Genomic DNA, 21,910 nt, shown 5'->3' on the forward strand with positions numbered 1-21,910 from the left:
TGGGTAAAAAATATCGATATCTCGATATTAATCGATTCTCATTTTTACGGAACGATATCGATTCCTAAATCCCAAGAATCGATTATTCTAGCCTGCTTTCAGTTAAACGATGGAACGTTGAAGGGTACCTCCCAACCAATAAATCGCAATAAGCATTGTGCTTTGGTACTTTTAATATGAAACAAAGTCTCCGATTTCAAATTCTGTCCATTGTATTGCAGTATTTAAACAATAAATACCATTTTGGCGCTGTTTTGTGGAGTGATCGCTGTAGCGCGGCGCACCTCGGTTAAATAAAAGCGGCAGCGCGAGGCGCATGTGAACTGATCGTCTCCTTCACATTAATACCAGTTTCAGCACAAAATAAACATGACTAAACATCCGAAGGCAAGTTTTACCTCAGAAAAAAACATATTCGGTGACCATAAACTCATTAGTCAGATAGAAAAATAAACTGTAGAGAGGGGCATTTTGCTAAATATATGCACCATATAACATATTCATTATAATTTTTACTGTTCTTCAATGTTTCATTTATGTTTGGATAAATCCATCAAGTTTTTATGACAGCCACCATTTAAATGTTTATATTTAAAAAAAACGAATTGAAGTAGAAATATTTCTATGTAACTGTAACTTTATTATTCATGAATTTTAACCTTCAATATTATAGCAATGTTGTACCAACTGACTCTCATGTATATTTTGCAGCATTAGTTGAGATTTTTTCAGGCATGTACTGTACCTGATATATATCCTAAATAATAGATATTGAATCTAATCGAATCGCAAGCTTGTGAATGAGAATCGAATTGAATCGTGAAATTTGTGTCAAAACCCAGCCCTAGTATCTTGGGTCTGCAGCTGGTGAAATAACACTTAGACTACGCCACTAATTAGTAAATTAGCAGATACTTCTAGCCAAACAGGATCAGTCCTCTTGGACTTGATCAAGGTCACAATGGCGATGGGTTCGAACCCACAACCTTTTAATTACCAGCCCAGATTTTTAGCCAGGCAAAACTAGACCAGCAGTTTAAAACTTCTAAACTTTCTAAACCACAAACACAGCAGCTTGAAGCACGTCACTGAGCTACAATGTGCATCTGGTAAACAGCATCATTAATTACTACTAATCGCTAATTAGTCATCTGGCTGACTCCTTTACCCAAAGCAACAGTTCACAGAAACGGGTCAGTCCTCCAGGGTTAAGTGCCTCGATCAAAGCCGTAATGGTAATTAGAATGGATTAACCTCTCAAGGGTTTGAACCTACAAACTTTCAAGCAACCCTAATATTTAACCATTATTCCCAAACACATGCTGCGGGAAAAAACATGTTATTAGTTATAGTCTAATTTTACAAATAAAGGTTGAAAGGCGGAATTCAGGTAAATCGGGTCATCCTTATGTCAAAAAGTGGTTAAATATAATCAAATTCACCTTATATACCTTGATAATATACCATGGTTTTTACATGATACTCTATTTACCTCCAACAAAACCATAGCATTACCATAGTACACGTCCAAAATATGGTATTATGGTAAAGTTATATTGTGTAACTGCCATCCTCTAATGGGCAGCTAACCTTGGACCATGGTACAATGTCTAAAAACCATAGTATTACCATAGTACTTTATTGTTAGTGTAGTTTTGAAGCAGTTTGGTGGTTATCCAGTGCCTTTAATATGGATTGATAGGAATCTTTCAGTAGGTTTGGAGAAATAATTTAAATATTTATTTATTTCATTATATTATATTATATCTCTAATATACACAATATACTACAGTTTATACATGATACTCCAATCAATTTACCTCCAACAATACCATGGCATTACCATAGTACACGTCCAAAAAACACTGTATTGTGGTAAGGTAACTGTCACCCCTTTTTTACCATGTTTAAAAACCATACTATATCATGGTACTTTATTGTTAGTGTAGTTTTGAAGCAGTTAGCAGGTCATTAGTTATTTGACACTGTAAGTTATCAGTCCAGTCGAGCGTAAACAATTATTCGGTCATTTCGCAGATACATTAATATTAATATTACCTGTGTGAAGTCTTCATCACTCAGCAGGTGCGCGTCTCGAGCTTTGAAGCAGTTCTGGCATTTATTCTTGTTGAAAATATTGGCCTGGAATTTTCGGCAGGCGTTATCTTTTGCAGACATACTCTGTGCCTTGAGTGTTCCCGTTTGACCGTTATTTTAAAAACTGCGCAATAATTCCAGCGGAGGGTCCTCCCCCGCGCGCTGCAGTCCGCCTCATCACAAACTCACTACGATGATTTATTTACGCACAATAATCATCTGGCAGGACCCACACAAAGGGGATAGTAATAATAATAATAATTTTTTTTTTTTATTAAAAAGTTTTAATTCAGCCGAGCTCTCTTAGGTTGATTTCTGGGGGGGGATTCAATCCGGGACCTTCCGCGCTCCGACGCGTTACAGTTCGAGCTCCAAAATAATGTGGCAAACTTGTAGAAGCACTCAGTGATGGAGAGGAGGTGTTTACTTTCCACTAGCTCACCGCTGCTGACGAACCTTTCAGCGATACGTGAAGACAACTATCCCGAAACTCCATTATGCGTCTCAGTGTGGATTCTCTAGAGAGATTCCGCTCCAAAAACGGATTTTCGCAGATCTGGGCGGTCGGGTTCCCACGGTCACAGCTGATCACACGCGTCCGGCTGCGCTCTCCACACACACTACACACTCAACACGCAGGCAGGAATGAAGAGGGCGGGGCACAACTTAACTGACAGACACCGTAAGCCAATCACGGGAAGGGACACGCCTACGTGTTATAGTCAAGGAACGTCAGTGTCCAATCAGATTGTTCAATCGCACTAATTTTATGGAGAATAACAAGAATCAAGGTAGGTGGACTGTGCACGGGGTAAACTGAAGTTATTTAAACTTACAGTCAGGATTTTATATGGATTTAAACTGTGTTTTTCGTCTGGTTATAAAATTAAAAAGTGCAACAATAAATAATTCATGCGTTAAGATCTTTGATAACTACCCTTGTAACGCCCCAGATAGTGATCAATCCTACCTGAGCGGCTCTCCAGTGCCCCCGTTTGGCTTTAATGCGTTATGAGAGCCTGAGTTTATATATATATATATATATATATATATATATATTAATTACAATATTTTACATGCTATTTATGAATTAATACTTAAAAATATATTTTAATACTAACTTTTTAATATTATATATAATATATATAATAAAAATATAATTGTTTTAGATATTTAAGTATTTAATTATATTATTGTTTATCTTTATTTATATATTTTAAATGTAAATATCTTAAAATATATTTTAATCAAATATTTATTTACAATTTCATTACACTATATATTATTTTTCTTTTTTGCGTATGTGTATATAGTAAATGTACAATGAAATTACAAAAGGGAACAGTGTTCATAATCTCTCGGTGGCACAAAACTTTATTTTTTTAATTTAAAATAAAGCTTAAAATTTGCAAAATGCATAATCATTTTGTAAGCAGCTATTAATACAAGTTCAAAGGCAATATTAACATTTCATGATTCATAAATCTGTTTTTAAAACAACATAGTAAATTTAAAGACAACCCTTTGATTTCCTCAAATTAGCAAGTCAATAACATTGTTCATATGTGAAACAGTAAACTATGTTTGTTTGATGTTATTAACAGATGAGTGTCAACATTTCCATCCCAGCTTCCACAATCCATAAAAAATGATTACTGATCTTTCACATTTTTGAAAGTATTACATTAAACTTGGTAGTCAAGAAGACTGGCCTGAGAAAATCTGGCAAGAGAAACTCTTTATGATAGCGTTAATACTGAATATAATACGACACGTTTCTGAGAGCACACGTGTTTCCCTTTAGTAACGTCCAACGACACGAGACAGAATGTGAGCGATTCCTCTATGTCCTGTTGATGGAGGGAGCGTCGTTTATCTCCTCGTTGTCCTCTTCATTCATCAGCGGTTCTCTGTGATCTCTTAGTCGTCTTATTCAGAATGCTTCCCTATAAACACACACGTACATTACATTTAAACAATATCTCAAGGTCATCATAAAACTATTCATAACATTCATTTTGCATAGGATATTCTACTTAATTTGATCTACTGATTAAGATAACGGACCGTTTTCCTGTGGTATCACATGCACTGATGAACTGTGCATGATAAGATCAGGAATAAATACAGTATTACAAAAGTAAACAGGGTTCATTTTCAGTTCATTTGCACTGCATTAGGTCATGAGCGATACTGTCACAGCAGAACAATCCAATCCACCTCTATTGAAATGGACTGATGTGTTTTCAAAGCCAAAAATAACCTCTGCTATTCCAAAGTACTCAAAACTCATGTGTCGCTCGAGTCATGCATAAGTTCGAATCCACTGATAGCAGTTTCTCTATCACTCGAACTTATGATGTAGACAATAATAAGAGGCAAATCCAGCTTTTCTGGCTCTGAGAATAAATACACCGATCAAGGACATTCTGTAACAGTGAGAACTCGTTTGACTCCTCCTCGCTCAAACTCTTCAGTTCTCCTACATCATACTGTTGCTATGGTTACGTGAGGTTAGGGATTCAGAGAGATGTGGCGATAGTGGGTGGATGTGTATGTGTGTGTTACCTGTCTGTAGTCAACAATGTTGAGTATGGTAGAGGTGATTATGCAGATGATTGTATTGGCCAGCATGAAGATCATCATATATTGCCATGTCCACAGCGGGATCTTAACATCACTGAGCAACAGACATATAAAACTCACTAACTCATATACATGGTATTCCAAGATAATACGAAGAATATCATGATGCTTTCAAAAAAAAGTTTTTGTGAGTATAATGCATGAACATGTATTACATTTCAGTGTGCATTAAACATGAATGCTGGCCATTAATGTCACCTGGACTTGGTTCCCAGTATCTGTCCCACCACCAGGTTAGAGATGCCGATGCCGACCATCTGTATGGATGTGGCCAGTCCCATCGCTGTGCCCAGTGTGGCTTGAGGAACCGCCAGAGGGACGGAGGGCCACATGCTCGCCTACAACACACAAAATAATAGAAAACCAATGAAAAACTCGTCAGCTCAACAGCAGGAATTAAATAAGTACATTATCATGCAATGTTTAGCACAGGTCTGTTCTTTTATTTCGCTTTATTTGTAAAACTTTTGAATTCAGAATACTGGCACAATATTTTCTAAGTAAAATGACAAGCAACACACAAACGGAATAGAAATACAAAAAATGTCAGTCTAACAGAAAGAATCACACACGTTTAACTTTAATATTCAGTGTTTATTATAGCTCTTGGTTATAAATTTTGTTTCGATTTATTTGCAAAATAATGAAATTGGAATATTTGTGTTATTTTTTATATACATTTTTATTAAAATATATTACATATTATATAATAATAATAGAATATATATATATAGTGATTAAATATTATATTATATTATAGTATAGTATGTTTTAAGTAAGAGGAGAATGGGGTATATAATATGATAATATAATAATAATTTCTTAGGTTGTTCAATCCATTTAAGGATGTTTTTTACAGTTATTTTAGTTCTTAGTTTTACTATCAAGGCTATAACATTTTTAAGTTTCAAAAAATGATACATGTTAAAAGAGCAAATCTAATAACACATATTGATATAATATTGCCATATTAAAATATTCCAAATACACACATTTTCTGGGTTTATGGATATCATTATTAAAATGTGCATAATGTACAACACTTTAGAAGACTTCGTTTATTTTTAAACCCTACATTTTTAATATTCATATTTTTATTTAAAATGTGAATTTGAAATATAATTCCTTGTTTTTTTATTGTTTACTTAGCTAGAGGAAAACATATGCAAAATATGGCCCTATTAATCTTATCCTGCAAACAAACCTCAAATTTCTCATATTTTAAAATCAGTATCGTGTACAGTGACGAATGCTGAAAACTTCAACCAATCACACGCTCTCTCACAATGTTTGCAAACCACACAATTGTGCATGTACTTTACTTTACTTCAGTAACATCGTATAACTGGCGTCTGTAGTATCTGCTGTATGTGTGTGTGTTCATAACTGATACTCACAGCAGCAAATGAGTAAGTGATGCCGAGCCAGATGGTTGATATGAGAGGAGGGACGAATGTGAAGGCCAGCAGACCAAACACAGCGTCAATACGGCACAGAGCCCCGCAAACACACCGCGCAGCCCCACATAGTCCTGCAGCACAGACACAAACACAATTAACATTAAACTGACTTACCACAAAGCACTTTAGTGGCATCATATAGTGATGATATCATGCCATATATACATATATAAATTTAATGATACATTGAATTTTTTCTCCATACATGTTTGGGGTTGTAAGATTTTTTTACTGTTTTTGAAATAAGTCTCTTCTGCTCACCAAGGCTGCATTTATTTGATCAAAAATACAGTAAAAACAGTAATATTGTGAAATATTATTATAATTTCAAATAACTGTTTTCTTTGTGAATATATTGTAAAATGTAATTTATTCCTGTGATGCGCAGCTGTATTTTCAGCATCATTGCTCCAGTCTTCAGTGTCACATGATCTTCAGAAATCATTCTAATATGCTGATTTGCTGCTCAAGAAACATTTCTGATTATTAGCAATGTTGAAAACAGTTGTGCTGCTTCATTTGTATTTATGGAAATGGTGATAGTTTTTTTTTTTCAGGATTGTATGATGAATAGAAAACTGACAAGAACAGCATTTATTTGAAATAGAAATCTTCTGTAACATTATAAATGTTTTACTGTCACTTTTGATCAATTTAATGCATCCATGCCGAATAAAAGTATTAATTTCTTTTAAGACAAAATGTGCAATCATATGTGTAAATATCTCATTTAAATATCTGTGGAGTGATTCTAACTTTATTTTGTGAGTTTAGTGTGTTTTGTAACACGCAGTAGTGCTTGTTCATCTGATAGTAATCAGCATTGACTTACAATGAGGATGCCGACAACAGCAGACAGCACCAGTGAACTGTCATACACAGTGCCTGCGATGTACGCCGCCTCCTTCTGGCTGTATCCACTGTATTTATCCTGGATAAACTTACTGAAAACACACACACACAGCAACACATGAACAACGTGTACAGATCTATTTTATTCTAGACACATCTATATGGCTCATGACTGTACCTGGCATCAGCGATGAAGGGGAAGATGCCATTATAAAACAACATGATGGTAAGAACCAGCAGCCAGTATCTGAGAGACAGACGCTTCACATCCTGAACTCTCTACACACACAAAATATAGCAGCTGTATCACAACATCAAATGGTCCAAACCAATCTAAGCTCTTCAGTCACAGTAGTGTTTCTATTGCTAAAATAAAATTGTTGTCATCCATGAATTTTCAAATTTACTGTTTTACAACAAAGGCAGAAAAAAATAGTAAAGCACTTTATTCATTGTTTTATTCAGATGCCCAATTACAGTCAATAACAACAGAGAGTGTGGAAAAGTAGACAAAAACAATGCCAGCAAGAATGCAAGCTGTTATCAAGGCCATGCAAAATATTAAATTTTTTGTTTATTATGTGTGAATAAAGACTATTTAGTTGTTTCAGTTTGTTATTTGCCTAATAAATGACAATAAAAGTTAAGCAAGTTTTTGAGATTCCTAAAATATTTTAGTTTTTTCTTTATGACAGGTGGTCTAACAAATTTGTTGAATTGAATTTAATATGCATATATATATATATATATATATATATATACACATACATACATATTACATTACACACACATATATATATATATATTTGCATTTACTTTATTTTATACATACATATATATATATATACATACATATATGGGGTTTATGCATTTTGTGTATTATACTTTTTTGTTTCTTTTTTATTATTAAGGTCATTATTTTTTTCCTGCATTATGCATTATTTGTATTTTAATTTTATATTGTAATCAATTATCTATTGTTATTATAAAATGGGTCATTATGTTATATTAATTATGGTATTTCATCTATTTTATGTGAAGTACTCTGTGCTTGTTTCAGTGTAAAGCACTTTTTATTAATAAAGATTATTACTATTATCATTATTATATTATACTGCAGCAATAGCGAGACTAGTATAGGAGTATAGTATTCTCAACATATATCAACTTGTGGCATCTTTATCAGTGTCTCACCAGTTTACGTGACTCCTCCTGAATCACTCCATCCAATCCCAGCTGCTTCATGCCCATCTTATCCAGAACGCTGACTGTTACAGCCGACAGGAAGCCAAGAACACACAGGAACGTGCCTTCGCACATAAAATAGATGCATAAGGCTCGGAAACATTCCCAAAACAACAGATCAAGGGCCTAATCGTGTGCATGCTGTGTTTCTCACCTCCCCACAGTGTCCACTGCATACCGTACTGAGACTCAAACCTCTGCGTCAGGAAGAAGTTCAGAACCGAGCCCAAGCGGGAGAAAGCCAGGGTCAGTCCAAACGCCAGAGCCAGCTCCTTCCCGCAGAACCAGAACGCCGTGATACGGTTTTGGACAACTGAGAAATGAAGAGAGACACATGAGATTCAATGTATCTTAATGCTTTTCACAGGTGTGTTTGTAATGTCTTTGCCAATGAAAGCCCTTGTTTATTGAGTGAGTACAGAATCTGAGAAATAAAAAGTGCCTTTGTGTGCTGTTGGATACTTTCAGGACTTTGTAGAGTTTCCTATCATAATGCAGATCAATAGCCAGCCAGTGGAAATGGGTGTTAAAATGTTTTACTTCTGTAATATATGACATATTTCTGATATTCAATGAGCCAGACAGAATGAGAGCTTGTTAAAACAATGACTAAATCATTATCCAGTCCAGTAACCTCGAGAGACATCAGTGCAAAAGGAAAGTCATTTCAGAGGAAGAGGAACCGCTTCAGTTCTCAGTAAAGATTATACAGATGTTTTTCTTTGGAAAAGCATGTACAGATGAATAATGTACAATAAAACCAGAAATATGCATTAAGAAAGTAAACAGGGAAGTAAATAATTTAAAGTGATCTGCTTTTGACTTTATGTAAAAGTCTAATTAATTTTGGTGCAGAAATTAGTTAATGTACAATTTTTTTATACTTTCATTTAATAATTTAATATATTTGTTAAAGCCATCTTAATTTTGCCTTAATTGTCTTTTTGAATTGAGTAGAATATGTTAAATTTATTGAGATTGTGATTGCCTTATACATTTTTGTCCTTGAGCTGAATACCTACCTCTAGTGTTGCATTCCTGTCACTGCACCTTATGTATTAATTATTTTCTTAATTACTTCATTGTTTTTAGTTTTATTTTCATTCTTAATCCTTTTATCCTTGATTATTTTATGTACCCAGAGCTCCAGAAAACCACAAATTCCTTGTGTGTTTGTGCAAATAAAGATAATCTAAATATAAATATAATAGAAATATAATTTTTAAAAAACAAACAAACTGACTTTACTGCCTTTCCTTAAACTTTTAATCATTTTTTAAATGCAATATGAATCTGCAGTAATATTGTCCCTCTCACCGCCCTTATTTATTTTAATTTGTAGCTTGGAAACTTTAACGACTTGCTGACAGAGTATGGGAACAATAAAACACAATAAATAATAACTAATCAAGCTAAATTTATATTTATTTACTTTATTGTTTTTATACTTGATCCCTATTTACATTTTATTTCTATTCTCTTGTATATACATATGCATGTATGGACCCAGAGCTCCTGAAAACCAAAACAAAATCCTGTGCACACTTGGTGAATAAAACTAATCTGAATCTAAATTTAGCATTTCTAGAGTTAAATCTGCTCAATCTCAGTCATACTGGTCAGGGCTCAGTTTCCAGAGCCAAACAGAAGTCGCCCGGTCAGCATGAGGGGCAACAGGTACGTTGAACCCTTATAATGAGACCCCAATGCAAAGATAGCGGATCCCAACACAGTCAGGAAGGAGAACGGGAAAACGCCAACTACAGGAGAGAAAATCCAAACACTTTACACACAAACATATTCAAAGAACAATGAATATTGACAAATTTCAGATTGACATTAGATCTAACTTACAGCGGTTTCCCAACTTATCAATGAGGAATCCCGCCATGATGACCACCACAGCATTCCTGGGAAAACAAGACAAGACTCATTTGAAAGCTGATAGACAGGGTGAAGCTTTGAGGGCGACAGACTGTAATTGAATTCTTGCTGTGTGAGCGTGTCTGAGTCTCACGTCCAGGCGTAGATGGCGTAAAGCAGGTTGTACTCCTGTGGCGTCATTCCCAAACCTTCCACACACGCTCCTGTGCCAGTAGCAGTGCTGTTACTCACCGTCCCGTTTGGACATGTCAAATTCTGTAAGAGAAAACACAGAAAGCTTACTGACCTAGTTCCTAAACCAGAGAGGTTCATTTGTAAAATTGGCCAGTCTTATGTTGTTTAAAGGGTCACGACATACATTAATGTATTATATACACTGAAAAAAATTATAAACGCAACACTTTTTTTTTTTGCCCCCATTTTTCATGAGCTGAACTCAAAGATCTAAGACTTTTTCTATGTACACAAAAGCAAAAGTGTTGCGTTTATAATTTTATTCAGTGTAATTATGGTAGTAAAGCTTTTTGCACATACAGTTGTCAAACTTTAGACTATTTATGACATGGCTTTGACAGACTTTATCTTTTATCGATTTTATCTATCCTGCTCACGTTTAACTCAGTGTGACTGGATGGCCAAGTGTCTGGTCACCCAATAGATTTCACTGACATGTAAATGTGGGAGGTCATATGTTCAAATGTACCCATCTCTCTGGCAATATGAAGTTTACGCAGCTCATTTTCAATAAATGTTCTGTTGTATATAAGTACTACCGTCACATATCTCAAGGCACATCTGACCACTTTTAAAATGCGTAAACCAAGATTAAAGGATTAGTTCACTTCCAGAATAAAAATTTCCTGATCTTTTACTCACCCCCATGTCATCCAAGATGTTCATGTCTTTCTGTCTTCAGTCACAAAGAAATTAAGGTTTTTGAGAAAAACATTCCAGGATTTTTCTCCAGATAACAGATAACTAGATAATTTAATTATGTATTTTTAATCACGTTTGAAAACAAGACAGTGCTCATTTAAGTCTCATGATATGAAAAAAAAATGTATTTATATATTTTGGGTGAACCTTTAAGAAGAAACTAATTAGGGATCTAACCGCTGTATAGTATTATTAACTGCTCATTATGCAGAAGACACTATTCTTTGCCAACAATAGCTCCGGGTGTTTTGTTCTCAGGGCGTTGTGTGGTGACCCTGATCTGGGGTTCTGCATGGACGGCTCGTGGTCAGCAGGTGTGCGAGTGGACAAAACAGTGACGAGCGCCCACCCCTCTCCTTCCCTCCTGCTGCAGGTGAGGTGTGTTCAGACTCTCACTGAACGCCTCTCTTTATATACTCTCACTCTCCTCCTAACTGCTCCAACAGGCCTATGAGGAGCTGCCGTCTGAGGAGGAGCGACGCAGACTATTGGCTGATCTCGCAGTGGTAGGCGGAGCCAAAGAGAGGCGTGTTGGTCCTGAGCTCGCTGGCCGTATACATCACCTTCTCGCTTCCCAGAATCCTCATCTCCTGCTGGATTAAGGCCAGATTTGTGGGAATGAATTTTGCACTTTATTGCCAGTATAGAAGACTAACCTTCTTCTACAAATTTGTGCCTCAAATTGATACATTCATTCTCCATTATGAACTTAATAATGGATCTGCCGTCAATACTTGAAAATTAAACGTTTTATAATGTTTGTATTGTTTATTTAAAACTGATGTCATTGTCTTAGTAAGTTAAGACTTACAAAATTAAAATATCAAAATTAAATATCTGTCTTATAATTGGTGTTCATATTCAGACTAGACTATTATTATTTTAAATAGAAGATGCATTTCATTGATTGTCATTGATTCATTAATAAGATTATGCTTTTTCAGATGCTTTTTCCAAACTTGCATTGCATTTTATCAGTATGTGTGCTGAAATTTGAATCCATTACTTTGGGACAGGTTTATTACCATTAACTAATATATATATATATATATAAACTTTTTTTTATTATTTCAGCTAGATGCCAAGGCAACAATTTCTCATTTTCATTTAAAGTACTAAAAATGTCATTTGAAATACTAAAAATAACTAAAAATGTACTAATTTATTTACAACTATGAAAAATTTAATAAAAAAACTATACAGATATAAAAAAAGAAACCAATAAAAATGACAAAACACAACAAAAACACTAAAACTTGGACTAAAATTTAAATGAAAACAAAATAGAAAAATAAAATCCAATTCAACAAACACAGTTGGGATGAGTTATGCTCAGAAGTTTAATATTGGTGAAACACAAATTAAAAAGAGCAAATTAGATACTTGAAAAAACATGCAATTATGAAATTAGCTTTTTTGTTGTTTATTTTTTTACCTCAAAACAATGTAATCAGTAAGAAAACATGCAAAAGAGTACAAAATCACTCACTCATATATAGAGTATATTATAAATCATAATCAAATATTAATAATAGTTTAAGGAGTTTAAACTAATCAATAAAAGTTAAGTGAATAAATACACCGTCATATCTGAAAATACACAATCTACAGTGTTTATCAAATCAGAAATGTATTTAGGTGTCATAGCAGAGCTGTAGCTCTCTGATATTGAATTATGATAAAATACTGTAATTAATTAATAGACTTATTAACAGGCTCTTCAGCACTCAGCCTGTGCCAGGAGGTTTTTCATGAGCTCGTCTCTCTGGAAGTCTGAGCAAATTAACACAAATACTGGAGATACTGTACAGTGCCTATATGGAGAGTATTTACAGAACTAATCTGCTGGAATTGAGGTTTCAAACAACTGATGACTATAATATTTGAATAATACTGCTGCAAAAGACGTTTGGCATGTGTTGATCTACCTTAATATATAAGATAAAACTTCTCAAAACAAGGGTCACCTGACTGGAAACATTGGCACTGGAAATGAGCAAGTTTATGAGCAATTTAAACCTTTAACCCCATCCTGAACCCTGAATAATGAATTAATGGAAAAGATTAAGAAATAAAGCCACTGATTCACTGGATCTCACAAAGGTTATAATTCACAACAAGTCCAGTGAATGAATTTTGATAGTTTGGCAAGGGATGAGGACGAGCGGTTTGAGTTGAACTGCAGGATGTGCTCGTTTAAGAATGACAATTATGTCATTTACTTACCCTCATGTTTTTCTGTAGGACACAAAAATGAGATGTTAAGATTCTATAAGAAGAAAAGAAAGCCTCATACCTAGGGCTGCACAAAAAAAATTTCAAATTCAAATTTGAAATTTGTGGTTTAAAATGCTATTTTAAAAAAAACTCTAGGTTTCCTCTGACTGTTTGTAGGCGTGCACAATTTGGCGAAAAATTCTGATTATATATTTATGACTTGTATAAGACTATTATTATTATTAATAATAATAATAAATTATTATTATTATGTTAACAATAATTTATTATTAATAATAAATAAAGAAAATAAGAAAAAATATATTTCAGTGTAAATTAAAGCAATTATTAAGAAAAAAATATTATTTTATAATTAATATAATTATTAATTTCTTAATTTTCAAACTTTATTTTGGCAGAAAAACACAAGGAACCATTAAAGCTCCTTTTTTGCAGACAACAGCTAGTTTATAAGTGCTTCTCTTAAATTCTCTTTTCCTGACATATATTTAATTAAATCGCACTAAGCAATATCACGATTTCAGCTAATCAAGCAACCTTAGTCAAATGAGTTTGGAACATGAGGGTGAGTAAACCATGAACTCTGCCATTAAATGTGACCTTTGACCTGTGATTTACATGTAAACGTGGTGTCTCATGTCCAGCGGCAGCGTTTCCTCTGGTACGTCTCGAGCTCTGAAGAGAAGTCATCTGAGTCACTCTCAGAGGCGGAGTCAGGCCATGAGGAGGCGTGGCCTGGTGGAGTGTAGGAGGAGCATAGAATGCAAGAACCGGTGTGTTCCGGTTTACACACAGAACTGGCATCATTTCCCTTACAGCCGTCACTGGAAACAGATACCGGCGAGTCGCAACAAGGACAGGAAGCGGATACCTGCTGGAATTTAGGGTCAGGGAGGGAATTGTGGTCAGGGCTGGAGGCAGAGCCACAGAAGAGGTCAGAAGGTGAGGGGGAATCAAGGTAACAGGTAACATCCATTATGGAGACGGTTTCTTGATATTGTGCATCATCTGGACAGGAAGTAGGATATATGGAGGCAGAATCAAGAGGCTCATCTTTACCGCGGTAAGAGCCAGGGTTATCAGAGAAGGAACTAGAAATAAAGACGCGTTCGGTGTCAGAGGGATTGTGGGAAGGAAAGGGGCTCATGTATTCATCATAGTCGCCGTCTTCTGTTTGTGTGGCCTTGTCTTCCCTGTTGTGTGCGCAGGCGTCTGCGCAGCCGAGGGTCAGCACCCATCCCAGCTGCTTAGACAGCAGCAGACGCAGACCCGGCGGCAGCAGCAGCACGTGCAGAGCGTCTGCGCAGTTGGGCAGCATTTTGCGCAGCTGCATGCAGCACAGGTACTGTAATGTTGTGGGCGCAGAATGTGAACGGATCAGTTTCATGCTGCTCTTGGCCGCAGTCGAACACACCATCGGATACAGACGCTTATTCTGCAAGTGAGTAGCTGCTATGCCTGACAGAACCGAAGATAGATAGATAGATAGATAGATAGATAGATAGATAGATAGAGATGAAAAAGGAAGAATAAGAAAGATTGTATTGTATACATTCATGCAGGACAGGAAAGCGTGCATGCATGTCTTACCGATGCAGCGGCGGTTCTTATAGAAGCTCAGGGTGCCGTGCCAGCTGTCCAGATGAACCCCGATTATGGACCCTTGACCGAACCGTGATGAAAAGTTCACCTTTGACCCCTTATGGTGCAAGCGACCTGACCCATGATAAATGTAGATGAAGACAGAGAGTTAAAAACACATACATACAACCACAAAATAGTTTGGTAATTTTTTTTATGTTTTTGAAGGAAGTCTCTTATGTTCATTTATTTGATTAAAAATACAGTAATATTGTGAAATATTATTACAATTTCAAATAACCCCTTTCTATTTGAATATATTGTAAAATGTGATTTATTCCGGTCATCAAAGCTGAATTTTCAGCATCATTACTCCAGTCTTCAGTGTCACATGATCTTCAGAAATCATTCTAATATTATTATCAGTATTGAAAACAGTTGTGCTGCTTCATATTTTTGTGGAAGCCATGATACATTTTAGTTTTCAGGATTCTTTGATGAATACAAAGTTAAAAATAACAGCATTTATTTGGAATATAACTCTATTATAACATTATAAAAGTCTTTTACGTCACTTGTGATCAATTTAATGTGTCCTTACTAAATAAAAGTATTAATCTTACTGACCTCAAACTTTTGAATTGTAGCATATATCTAAAATGACATATAATGGATCTTCTTTATACACAGACATGCAGGTTTTTTAATGTATTTAAATGAATAATACTGATTTAACTGAATAGAATGCAGGGGTCACATGACCTCTGACCTCACCTGTGTAGGACAGACCCCAGCTGTCCTCATCTGTGCCCAACAGACTGCAGAAACTATGTTTGAACTGATCCAGGTTCACTTCTGATGTCCCGACACCAACCATCTGTACTCATAAACACACAAAATACATCCACTCTTACCAAGACTTCATAAAACATACTTATTAACATTGTTAATCTTATCTTGATATATGGTCAGTATTGTAGTTTAGTGTCTTTGTACATCCAGTCACCGTATCCAAAGCTTGTATAGTTTTGAATGGGGAAAAATGCAACGCTCAATATGGCCGCTCAATCGCAGGAAGCCCCGCCTTCTGAATGAAAGAGCCAATCGCTAACCGGTAAAGTCAGAGCATCACTGCAGCTGCCGTTAGAAGCGTCCCGGTTGCTATAGAAACAGTCAGCGCTCAGGACTGCGCATGCGCACTGGCTGATCTAGCCTGAAAAATAAGCTTTTTATAACGCTATTTCAGCAAAAGTAACAACATTTATGACACAGTTGTTGTCAGATTGCTTTGGTGATTTCAAATATGAAATTTAATCGTAAGCTTAGTGCACAGTGTTGGAGAAGTTGATGTTTCCCCATGCAAAGAGATAGGAGCTGCACTTGCATGCCCGAGAGGCGTTTCAAAGATGGCCGCCGAGTGACATGTCTTAAAAGGACTTTGCCGTATCTCACCATATCTGTGCCGTAGACGGGAGATGTCATCTTGATTTCCCAGAAGTGCTGTCCGTCGCTGAGAGGCTTGGCTCCCCTGATGGCGGCGGTTCCACAGCTGTACTCCGAGTGGAAGCTCACCTTCCGGTCAGAGCAGTTCAGAGACACCGAGGATGATTTGCTCTCCTCGTCCCAAACCCAATCACACCCTTAACACAGTGACAAACACAAAGAGCCATGATTTCAAATCTTCATTGTGGAAAAACACAGCATTATTCAATTATTTATTTATTTATTTATTTTACTGTACTGTAGCTGACTGTTTATAAGTAGGTTGATTTTTTCACATAGCAGGTGCATTTTTTGTGAGTTAATGCTTTTCTAATCAAATAAAATCAGCAGTGTGTTGTCTCTTATGTCAAAAATGTATACTTAATTATTTAATTGAAATAAATTCTTATTCTGAACATTTTTTGACTTAATAAAAAAATATTTTTGGTTAATTTCTGACCCCGTTTATAATGTTTTAAACCAATATTCTTAGATGTTTGTATTTCTAATGTCTACTTTTAGTTATTTGGATATAAACCAAATGGATTATTCTATACTTAAGACTGCATGTCATAGTTAAAGATCATAAGTGCTTTGTGATATAAATGGATGGATATTTTTTTGCTATTTATTTTATTTACACTACCGTCCAACAGTTTGTGGGGTCAGTAAATATTAATTAATTTAAATATTTTTGAAAGCAGTCTCTGATGCTCATCAAGGCTGCATTTATTTTATCAAAAATACAGTAAAAACAGTAATATTGTAAAATATTTTTACAATTTAAAATAGCCATTTCGCATTATATTTTAATATATAATTTATTTCTGTGATCAAAGCTGTATTTTCAGCATCATTACTCCAGGCTTCAGTGTCACATGATCTTCAGAAATCATTCTAATATTATTATTTGCTGCTCAAGAAACATTTCTTCCAGGATTCTTTGAAGAATAGAAACTTCAAAAGAACAGCCTTTGTTTTGAAATAGAAATCTTTTTTAACATTGTAAATGATCATTTTTTATCAATTTAATGTGTCCTTGCTGAATAAAAATCTCACTGACCCCAAACTTTTGAAAGGTCATGTACGACAAAGTGCAAACCACATTTCTCAAGTCAGCTCCGTATGCTGTTTTCTGTTTTCTGTAGTGTCCAACTAAAGTGTTTAGTGAATCTGACCCTGCTCTTCCTCTCCGCAGGTGCAGCTGAGGGTGTAGGGGCTGATCTGGGCGTCTGAGCTGAGCTCTGTTTGAGCTGGACACTGGCAGAACGACTCGCCCGTCACGGGCACCACCGGCGGCAGCTCCGCTGGCACACACACCGTCACCGGCTCGTACTCCGACTGACCACACAAACAAAACCAGACAATGATGACAGAAATGTCCAGGCTATATTTTAAAATCAAAAGAAATGACTAATAAGTTATATTTTTCATTAAGAAAAAGAACAAAGTCTGTTTTATACCCATCAAGATGTGTGATTATCTTCATGTGTGAGAAGCTGATTTAAAGCAGCCGCAGCACATGCTGTGTCACTGTAAACCGTTCATTTGAGACTCTGATTGGCCGGTTGCCCAGGTAATGTAAAATTAGTGCTAGTTAGCTCAAAATAACACGACAGAAATAAGCAGAGCTTGTGAGGACAGAAGTCATGCTCACCTGTGATCCCACAGCCTGCTTCTCTTCTGGGCCGAGGGTCGTCGTGAGGGGCGTGGCTTCAGTCTCCGGGACATTCTCACTAACAACATTATTCCCAGACATTCCTGGAACACAAGAACAGAATGAGGCAGTTATTTTTTACATCCATCCTATCTATCTATCTATCCATCCATTCGTCCGTCTGTCTGTCTATCTTTCTATATATTTACCTAGCTGTCTGTCTATACATCTGACTGTCTATCTGTCTGTCTGTCTGTCTATTTATCTATCTATCTATCTGTCTGTCTGTCTGTCTGTCTGTCTATCCATCCATCCGTCTGTCTATCTTTCTATATATTTACCTAGCTGTCTGTTTGTCTATACATCTATCTATCTGTCCGTCCGTCTATCTATCTATCTATCTATCTATCTATCGATCTATCTATCCGTTTTTCTATCTATCTATCCATCCATCCATCCATCCATCCATCCATCCATCTATCTATCTATCTATCTATCTATCTTTGAAAAGGGTTTGTCAGTAGCACTGCAGCTGATCTGTAATTTTCTCAGCATCACTTCCTGTAGCTGCTGACTCACAGATGTCAGGCTTTGCCATGAACTTGTTTTTCACTGACAGACTGCCTCGGCTGACACTGTACCTACTTCTGATTGCTCCATATGCCACGGCTGGCAATCCGAGACTCTAGTCTTACATGCTTCATGTGACCTGCTCAGATCGCTCTGATGTTTACACTGTAGGAGTTTTCAAAACAGCCCACGAGGGTGAAGAAACTTTAAAAAGCATCAGCAGAACAGAATGGCAAAGCAGAAAACGCTCTTTATAAATACTGAGCTCACTGCACATGCATAAACACAGAAAATGGCATTTCCATATAAATCTGATTTCTTAACGGTTATAGGTTATGATTGCATTTCAGATGTTTCTATACCTCAGCGTAAGTGTATAATTGGTTCAAAAGACTTTGATTGATTCTGTCCTAATGTGTACGTGACATGGCCAGGTGTTCGCTAATTGATGGATAATGTGTATCCAAAATGAGAATCCTGCCCTGGATCCCTGCACCGCCCCGGAGCTGACCAACTGGCCCATCTTTACTTGTGTGCTTCTGGGAAATGCTATGGTGCAATAAGTTTGCATTACGCTGGCATGAGCACATTTCTCATGCAAACAGCGTATTCATAACAAACAAGATTGCGTAAAAGCAATGTGATAGGAGATCATGTACGTAACGTAACACGTACGGTTGAAATTTAGGACTTTAGGTTGAAATTTATATTTTATATTATTTACACTTACATAGTCCTGCATTGTGATTTTTTTTCAGTACTAATAATTCACATAATCAATTAATATGAGCTCATAAAACAAAATTAATAATTACATTAATACAATAATTAGTGAAAAGCATAACATAGTTCAAATACACCATGCTTGAAAATTCATGTTGACTATGCCGACTTGTTGCTGCTATTATTCACATCAACAATTACATGGTGAATATCAGTTAGTAAAGCAGCACCATCATTTAAATATGAATCCTATTTTTTTTTTAAAACACTGAAAACAAATTCCCTAAACCTCCAACATGAATAAAATAATAGCAATACTAATTGTACTAATTATAACAATTCTTAATATATTATATACTAATAGACCCTTATTCTGAATATCATCATAATACTTTAATACTCCAAACCAATAATAATCAAATATGATTATAACATATCAACTGTTATAACAATGATTGTATGTTGAATAGTTATTGTTATGATTATTATTATTAATAATACATTACATTAATGTAGAGCTTTTCTTGTCACTCAAAGCACTTTACACATTTGGGGGGGGTTAAAATCTCTTCAACCAACACCATTAAGTTAAGAGTTATTATAATAAATCACTATTATTATTATTATAGGCCCTATTGATATAATTATTATATTAATATATCAACAGGAAAACGTGTTTACATACTTGACAACATTTTTAGACTGCTATCCACTGTAAACACCTGACTGCACCAAGAGTCATTTCACAAAATGGACTTTCAGAAATCACTACTTTTACAACTTTGTGATAACATAATTAACATAAACTCACATACCTCGTTACGTTTTCGTAGAGTGTATTCCCTCTGCTCTAAACACGCGTTTCCATCAGGAACTGCTGTAAGTGATATAGCAGGTGTGTTAGTTTGGTGACCTACATCTTCACACACCACACACACAACACAACACACCACCGGCCACTCATCAGTCATACTACGGAGAAGTTCTAGCTCATGAATATTAATTAGGTCAAGCGGTCGACGCCCTGGAGCGTTTAGTCACTGAGCCTAATTAATATCCATGAGCTGTAATTTCATTGGCTGGCTGAGTAGCGCCTACTTACCTCGTCTCATTTTCAGCCAATCGGATAGCCAGACTGCGCAAACGTCTTGTTATGTAGTTAATATTCATTATGTAAAGCCTTCGCCATAGTAGGACTCCTAGCAGACGGAACAGGTCGGTCTGTCTATCATCCTCATTAAAGGCCGCTTTAAGGATCAGTCCGCGCTGGCTTTCCGTCAATTTTACCTTAAACGACAAATTATCTGACCTACAAACCAACATGCAAGCATCAGTGACGTGGTAAAACATAAACTAATAAATTATTCTTCACTAATGCTCAAACTGTGCCTGACATTATTTAATCAGGAAACTATAAGTATATGGAGCGATTAATATAAAACAATAATAATTAATAATTATGTGTGAATATTTCAAACCCGACAGGAAACTTTAAATACTACTTTTGAAGAATTATAACAGGGGCGTGACTAAGTCGGCTAAATGACCAATAGTAACGGCAGATGCGTCGCACTCTTGTGTCTGATTGGACGAGCTTGCTCTTAGGCGGGATCAAAAACGCAGAACGTCATTTGACGTATTGCGGATAAACAGGCTCTGAAACATACACAAATTGACATTAAAGTGTCAATGTTACTCAAATGTTACGCAGAAGTAAAAGGGTTAATTGCAAATGAAATAAGAAAGAAATGGCAGAAGGATTGCGGAAGTGAAATAAACCAACATGGACAGCAGCGGTGAGTGTGATCGCAGCGATCAGCAAGACTTTTTCATTAACAGATGTTTATCGAATACAACTGAATTACTTCACAACTGTTCATTTACGTTGTCATAAAATGCAACAGAATAAACGAAAGATAAATGCAATAATACGGGCATTTTGAAATAAAAATAATAAACAGTAACAGGATAATACCATGTTTGGACATGTAACGTTAGCATGGTAAAACTGTTTTGTATACAGGGTGTCCGGCGGGTCCTTAAAATGTCTTAAATAACGTTTTCTTACTATAAGGCCTTAAAATGTCTTAACGTTTTCTTAATATAAGGCCTTAAAATGTCTTAAATAACGTTTTCTTAATATAAGGCCTTAAAATGTCTTAAATTCGGATTCGATGGGTCTTAATTATTTCTGGTCTCATTACCCCTAAAATATCTTAAGTCTGACGGACCTAACGACTTTACAATCATTGGACGGACCCGCGGTAAGTTACTGCGTCATCAGAGAGAATCGCAGTAAGTTAGCAGAATACAGAATACAAGCTCGCGCTGAGGCTCACTCTGTTTGTCTCGAGACTTCAGAACAAAGGAGCGTGACCGCACACATAAACTCAGAGGTAAAAATTCACAATGTTTAGTTTATTCATAACATTATATAGTTAGATAACACCATGACAAGTGAGCTATTTTGCTCAATATTCTCACGACGCAAAAAAAATAAACATTCAAAACACCTACAGAGTGCACGCATTACGTGAAG

The 21,910-nt window shown here is 35.8% G+C and overlaps 4 protein-coding genes across 12 annotated transcripts in view; 1 reads left to right on the plus strand and 3 right to left on the minus strand.

Moving 5' to 3' along the window:
- LOC107677232 (myosin-2 heavy chain-like) overlaps nucleotides 1-2,729 on the minus strand; it is a 48,166-nt gene extending 45,437 nt beyond the window's left edge. For all 9 annotated transcript variants that reach the window (XM_016472052.1, XM_016472054.1, XM_016472053.1 and 6 more), the window contains exon 1: nucleotides 2,059-2,729. In XM_016472052.1, coding sequence (XP_016327538.1) covers nucleotides 2,059-2,178 — 120 coding nt within the window. In that variant the 5' untranslated portion in view covers nucleotides 2,179-2,729. The remainder of the gene's footprint in view (nucleotides 1-2,058) is intronic.
- Nucleotides 2,730-3,941: 1,212 nt separating this feature from the next.
- Nucleotides 3,942-10,923, minus strand: LOC107677107 (major facilitator superfamily domain-containing protein 1-like). The gene is made up of 12 exons (XM_016471904.1): nucleotides 10,915-10,923; nucleotides 10,318-10,439; nucleotides 10,155-10,210; nucleotides 9,941-10,060; nucleotides 8,455-8,613; nucleotides 8,250-8,365; nucleotides 7,234-7,334; nucleotides 7,036-7,147; nucleotides 6,141-6,274; nucleotides 4,942-5,081; nucleotides 4,666-4,777; nucleotides 3,942-4,043 (listed from the first exon to the last, which is right to left on the minus strand). Exons 1-11 carry the CDS (start codon nucleotides 10,921-10,923, stop codon nucleotides 4,740-4,742), a joined length of 1,107 nt encoding a protein of 368 aa, XP_016327390.1. The 3' UTR covers nucleotides 3,942-4,043; nucleotides 4,666-4,739.
- On the minus strand, nucleotides 10,392-20,290 carry LOC107677255 (SPRY domain-containing SOCS box protein 3-like). The gene is made up of 8 exons (XM_016472085.1): nucleotides 20,187-20,290; nucleotides 18,079-18,182; nucleotides 17,600-17,762; nucleotides 16,392-16,579; nucleotides 15,714-15,816; nucleotides 14,949-15,074; nucleotides 13,977-14,816; nucleotides 10,392-10,439 (listed from the first exon to the last, which is right to left on the minus strand). Exons 2-7 carry the CDS (start codon nucleotides 18,178-18,180, stop codon nucleotides 13,993-13,995), a joined length of 1,506 nt encoding a protein of 501 aa, XP_016327571.1. The 5' UTR covers nucleotides 18,181-18,182; nucleotides 20,187-20,290; the 3' UTR covers nucleotides 10,392-10,439; nucleotides 13,977-13,992.
- An 824-nt stretch (nucleotides 20,291-21,114) lies between these two features.
- Nucleotides 21,115-21,910, plus strand: part of nubp2 (nucleotide binding protein 2 (MinD homolog, E. coli)) — a 4,896-nt gene continuing 4,100 nt past the window's right edge. The window contains exon 1 of the mRNA XM_016472086.1: nucleotides 21,115-21,167. Coding sequence (XP_016327572.1) covers nucleotides 21,155-21,167 — 13 coding nt within the window. The 5' untranslated portion in view covers nucleotides 21,115-21,154. The remainder of the gene's footprint in view (nucleotides 21,168-21,910) is intronic.

This window comes from Sinocyclocheilus anshuiensis, unplaced genomic scaffold (genome assembly GCF_001515605.1).
Source record: "Sinocyclocheilus anshuiensis isolate Anshui unplaced genomic scaffold, SAMN03320099.WGS_v1.1 scaffold392, whole genome shotgun sequence".
NCBI classification, from domain to species: domain Eukaryota; kingdom Metazoa; phylum Chordata; class Actinopteri; order Cypriniformes; family Cyprinidae; genus Sinocyclocheilus; species Sinocyclocheilus anshuiensis.